Source organism: Mastomys coucha, unplaced genomic scaffold, assembly GCF_008632895.1.
Source record: "Mastomys coucha isolate ucsf_1 unplaced genomic scaffold, UCSF_Mcou_1 pScaffold20, whole genome shotgun sequence".
In the NCBI taxonomy this organism is placed as follows: domain Eukaryota; kingdom Metazoa; phylum Chordata; class Mammalia; order Rodentia; family Muridae; genus Mastomys; species Mastomys coucha.
In genome coordinates, this window is record NW_022196903.1 from 96,148,800 (window position 1) to 96,155,254 (window position 6,455).

At 37.9% G+C, this 6,455-nt stretch overlaps 1 protein-coding gene across 1 annotated transcript in view; it reads right to left on the minus strand.

Moving 5' to 3' along the window:
• Cntn3 (contactin 3) overlaps positions 1-6,455 on the minus strand; it is a 369,189-nt gene that overhangs the window by 246,519 nt on the left and 116,215 nt on the right. Inside the window, exon 3 of the mRNA XM_031382768.1 lies at positions 386-512. Coding sequence (XP_031238628.1) covers positions 386-512 — 127 coding nt within the window. The remainder of the gene's footprint in view (positions 1-385; positions 513-6,455) is intronic.

The following is a 6,455-nucleotide window of genomic DNA, read 5'->3' on the forward strand; positions in this document are numbered from 1 at the left end:
AAAAAAAAATTTTAAAGGAAAAGAAACCAAAACAAAGAAAAAACAAAACAAAACAACAATGAAAAAACATGGATTAAACACCACTTAATTTCACACCATTAATGAATGTGTTCTTGATATCTTTATAACTTAACTTATAATGTTAAACTTTATAAATTAAACACATAAATCAGTGAAAAGATGAAACATACCTAATAAACCCTCTGATGTTTTTCCTTTAATTCAGACATGATGCCTTCAGAGATTTTTGTGGAATCATTTCTGTTGAATGCACAGCAGAGCTATAGCATCATGTAGCTAACACTTCTTACATGGCAGAATGTACTGAAGCAAACTAATTACAATTGCCACATTTTATTTACATGTTCAACCTTCCCCACAGTACCTGTAATGAGGTGAAGGATTGCCTCTTGCTTCACAATTGAATGTTATTTTTTGGTCCTCTGAACCAACAGGGAAAATGCTGTTGCTGGGTTCTTTGATAAACACGGGGCCTTGTAAAAGAAGCTCACCTGCGTAGGCAGAAAATGAAATATCAAGAGTAACTGAAAGGTGTCATAAAGGGTGCAGTCCAGAATGGAAAATAACAAATAGCAACTATTGTTTACTCTTAACTGTCCTGACTTCCCAGCAAGTACCATGCAGTTTGCACATCACTTGGTTAAAAAGCATTGGTCAACCCATCCTCAAAAATGAGCGAACTCCTCTAGATGTCTCAAGTCACGAGGAATGCCACTGTATCTATAAATTCGTATCAGTTTGTAAATAAAACTATAGCATCTACTTGCCACAATAATGCTTTATGTACACTTTGTGTACATTTTTTTGGAGAATAAATTCATTACCAGAAATCATTTCTATTATATAAATCTCTTTGCAAAATTAAGCAGAAATGAAAATCCATTACATTTCTCATAGCATCTGAGGACTACACACAAATCATGACTGCCTGCCCATGTTTATTTTGCCATGTTCAATGAAAAAAATACCTAGGGATCACTGGGATATTCATATTCTTCATAGCAAATGACATAAAAGGGTGCAGAAATGATTAAGTGCCTTTCAAAACATGTTCCTACTTTAGGAGACCTGGAACATTTTCTGAAGGTAACTGTCACATTCACACATATGAAAACAAAATTCTAATTGTACTAGGTGTTGGGAAAGGAGAAAGAGAAAGTTATCACGAAACAGTTATGCAACTGAAATTGTGTAAGCATTGCTAGGGCATTTTTAAAAACAAATTCACAGAATTTCTTTTTAAGAACTCTTTCCTCTCATGGAATGCTCTGCTGAATTGAAGGGGAGTTTCTCCTGAAGCTGATAAAGCAGAATAAAGACAAAGACTAAGAGAGTTCATCAAATGGAAGACAAAAACAAACCAAGACTGAATAGTTTCAAAAGCCTCTGACAGGAAGAACTTATATTTTTGTATGCTTCAGACAAAAATAGAAATAACACAAATAGAAATACCTACCAGGACAATGTAAGTCATAAACTTACAACATAATAACCACAATAATCATTACAATGAAGGGCAGACATATCAGTGACTATGCTTTGGGATGCGTCCTCAGCTCCCTGATGCAATATTGAATTATTAAGCTGCTCTTAGCATGAGTAACACATTCGGTCCAGTATACAGAAGAAGAAAGCTAAGCTAAGAATGGTTAGGTTACATAAGCCCTATCACCCAACAATTCAGAATGTCAGTGTATATAGTTAGAAGACATTACTGTGGGGCTCATGTAAAGACACAGCTTTGCCTTTTCTGTAAAGCACAGAGCATCTCTAGGCTTCTGTGAGATAATGCACAATGTAGCTTTAGCAGGGTGTTTTTGTTTGATGTGGTATATTAGTCACTATTCTATTTTTGTGATAAGTTACTATGACCAGAGCAACTGAAAAAGAAACGGTTTCCTTTGACTCATGGTTCTTGAGAGATGAGAGTCCATAATGGTAGAGAAGCACGGCAGCAAGCAGCAGGCATGGTGGCAGGGCAGGATGTTGAAAGAGATGACATCCTCAGTCATAAACAAAAATCAGAGAGAGTGGAATGGTTATAGCAAATCCCACCACCAGTGATGGACTTCTGTATGTAGCAAGGCCATGCCTTCTAAACCTCTCACCACTAATGATGGACTTCTGTATGTAGCAAGGCCATGCTTTCAAAAGCTCCAACAGTACTCTCTACTTGGAACTAAGTGTTCAAATATCTGAACCTTTGGGGGGACATTGCTATTCAAACCATTGTAAGGAGTCGATAGCTATACTAGACAGCTATACTGTCTTTGTCAGGCTAGACAATATCTTTTTTGGAGAATAGTCACACCAGAATGACCAAACATGTGATTATGTGAGAAAGATTTGAGTCTCATGTCATCAAGTGAACTGGAGACTGAATCTAGTTACTTTTATAACCATTAGTCAGACTAGCATAGCAAGGCCTCAAAGCCTCTCAATAGTACATCTAAGTTTTTCTGATCTGTAACACTACAGTCTTTTTGTTTGTTTGTTTGTTTTTTGTTTTGTTTTTTTTGAGGCAGGGTTTCTCTGTATAGCCTTGGCTGTCCTGGAACTCACTCTGTAGACCAGGCTGGTCTCAAACTCAGAAATTGACCTGCCTCTGCCTCCCAAGTACTAGGATTAAAGGCATGCACCACCACCGCCCGGCTAACACTACAGTCTTAATGGATGTTATACTTACAATTATGATTTAGTTCAAGAAAATGTTAGATTCTAAAGTCCACTAAAGAGATACGAGGTAGTGTCTAGAAAGTTCTAATACTAAATATTTATTGTTCTCAAGATATGTTACACTGCTGGCAAAGACAAAGTCCAATACACAGGTGTGTTACCAACAACACCAAAAAAAAATCCTTTCTTATTACAAAATAAGTACATACCCCTATACTACAGACAGTGCCAACTTTCTGCCACATTTTCAAGTTTATTGTGGTACAGAGGCAGTATGTATTCAGTAGAGATCACAACTAGAGTTCTACATTCTAATCTTTTGTGAAGCTGAGCTTCAGCATGAAGCCTCAGCTTTGAGCCTGAAGTAAGCACGATCACAAGATTAAACAATATATACTGCATCTCATTCCTATACCAGGTGCTCAGTAGAATGGTGTGCTAGCACATTTCAACTTGCAATGTCTTTACCAGGATGTGATATTACTCAGCATGGGTCAATGAATATCTATCTAATAATCTGCATCTAAGCCATTGCTGTACCACAGCTTCTAGAACATGCCACATTATCAACATTAGGCTGGACTGTATAAACAGTTAAGGTTATTTGACATAGATATATGAAATATTTCTCAAAATGTGTCTTTATTGGAAAAATCACATTTTAAAAATGTGTAGACGTTTAAAATAAGATTTTAAGTTTCATTGTTACCTTCTCAACCTGGATATGATTTGTCCTCCAAATGAGGGAGGGCCAGAGAGGATAAATACCTGGACAGGAATGCTAAAACAGATTCCTTTTGAGAGACTGGGTATTTGATAGAAACCTTCATAATTTTGATTTGTGTCTAATTCCAAGACATAACTCTGTCCAAAACACAGTCAGTCAAAAATTTTCCCTTAGCTTGGTTTTTGAACTTTGGTGTTTTGTGATGACACTAGAATTAAGAAGTTTGAGAACATAACCATCATGTCTGAAATTTAAAGATCCTGAAGGCATTCAAGACAATCAGTGCCTATGTGGAAGCTTCCAAATCCTTAAAACTAAATAGAAATTAATAATAAAATGTGGCAGGTTAGCCCCTGCTTTTTGCTTAGACAACAGACAAAAGCTACTTGGCCTTTTGCAATTGAACAAAATTGGTATTAAAAGGACCCTGAGATAGGCTCCTGTAAACTCTTACCAGCAACATAACTTAGAAGAATCAGACTCTGGCCTTTGCTACCCATAGGGAAATATGTTGCATTTACTTCAACTAATTTTGACCCTCAAAAGGATGTATCCTTTACCCATGTAGATATTCATAACAATCTTCAGAAACCTGATGTATAACAGAAGGTAGCCTCTTGCCTGATTAAATGTATTTGATGTAACATTTAGATTGATGTTGAACTTGACATTTTGTGACAGGAACATTTTTTTTGATATGCTAGCCTAGCTGCAAAGCCCCACTTTTAGCTTTACAACTTAAAATAAAGGATGTATGGCACTGCTGAATAAGACTAATAAGTCCAAAAATTCAATCCTAAGGTGTACTCCCTCCTTGCCTCTTGCCCCTAAAAGCCACAGGCAACTAGGAATAAGTGCCTCTGAATTTAAATACAAGCTTTATGGGCTCCTAAAGTAATGCCACATAAAAGATCAAACTGTACCTGGTCAATTCTAATGGTCAAATGTTATAGAGTTTTTATGTAGACTGACAAAGAAAAACAGAAAAGAAAGTTCACACTGTTGCATTTCCTTCACTGATAGAAATGAAATTCCTGGGAGAGTCACTGTTACCTTTTAAATTCCTAGGGAATTTAAATTCCCACTTCTGACTTGCTGAGTTTTGCCATATCTCCATGTGGAAAAGGATACTGGAGTCCTTTTCAATGAAGACAAATGGTGGCAGAGGTAGACAAGGAGGCAAAAACATTAAAGGCAGAATTCAAGAGACATGCACCAGAATTGAACTATTCCATTTCTTTCTAGATTCTCTGCCCTCCACAGAGTGAAAACTAGCTTTGGTTAGAGAGTAAAAGAGTTGGTTGTCAAGTAGATGAGAGTTATTCTGGCCATATTCTTTAGAGAATAAAACAAATCGAGATGAAGACAGTTGCCCCTTTGGGCCAGTCCTTTCTGCCAGAAAGCCTGCTCCCTTGAAGACACCACAGCTGGAGGCACCCCAGAAGATCACCTCCACTCAGGGCATCTGACACCACAGCCTGAGGCATCCCAAGAGATCCACTGCACACAGGGCCACTGATCAACTGATCACCAGTTTGTCTGCTCTCCTAAAAACACCACAGCTTGATGGTATCCCCAGAGTTCCTCTGTACATATGACAACTGGGCAATTGACACCTCAGTCTGAAGACCTCCTAGGGACTCCACAGCATATAGGGCAACTGTTCCATCAGACTGAAAGCCTCCCTGGAGGTTTGTTGCACCCAGGGAAACAGATACCACAGTCAGTAGGCCTCCCTGGAGAACAGCTTCACACAGGACAACAGCTTGACTGCTCCTCTGAAGACCCAACAGAAGGCCTCCCAGGAGATCTACTGCAGCCAAGGCAACAGATCAGTAGCTTCTCTGCCAGTCTGAAGATACCCCAGGTGTAAGGCCCCACAGAAGGTCTGCTACAGACAAGCCCAGAGGCCTACCAGGAGACCTTGAACGATCTAGGGACAAAAGAGGCAAACACCAGACAGAGTAACACAGACCAGCAAACACCAGGAATAACCAGTTATTGAGAAGCAAGTGCAAGAGCATGAGCAACGGAAGCCAAAAAATACATGGCCATCATCAGAACCCAGTTCTCACACCACAGCCAGTCCTGAATATACTAATACACCTGAAAATCAAGACGTTGATCTAAAATACTATCTCAAAAAAAAAAAGAAATAGAGTCCTTTAAAGAAGATATACATAACTTACTGAAAGAAATACAGGTTAACACATAGAAGCCCTTAAAGAGGAAACAAATAAATTCCTTAAAGAAATACAGGAAAGCACAATCAAATAGGTGAAGAAATTGAATGAAGTGATCCAAGACCTATAAATGGAAGTAGAAACAATAAAGAAAACACAAAATGGAGGCAAACCTGGAAGTGGAAAACCTAGGAAACAGGTTAGAAATTACAGATGTAAGCATCACCAACAGAATACAAGAGATAAAAGAGAGAATCTCAGGGGTAGAAGATGTCATAGAAGAGGTTGACAAAACTGTCAAAGAAAATTCAAAACGTAAAACATTCCTAACCCAAACATCCATGAAATTCAGGACATAATGGAAAGCCCAAATCTAAGAATAATTGGAATAGAAGAGAACAAAGATTCCCAGCTCAAATGACCTGAAAACATATTCAACAAAATCATAAAAGAAAACTTCCCAAACTTAAAGAAAGAGATGGCCATACAGATAAAAGAAGCCTATGGAATACCAAATAAATGTGACCAGAAAAGGAAATCTCATCACATAATCATTAAAACAAAAAATGCACAGAACAAAGATTGAATGTTAAAAGCCACAAGGGAAAAAGGGTCAAGTAACATACAAAGGTAGACCTATCAGAATTATACCAAACTTCTCAACAGAGACACTAAAAGGCAGAAGAGCCTCGTCAGAGGTCATGCAGACTCTAAGAGAAAACAAATGCCAGGCCAGGCTACTATAATCAGCAAAAATCTCAACATAGATGGAGAAGATAAAATAATCCAGGACAAAATCAAATTCAAACAGTATCTATCTACCAATCCAACCCTACAGAGGATCTTAG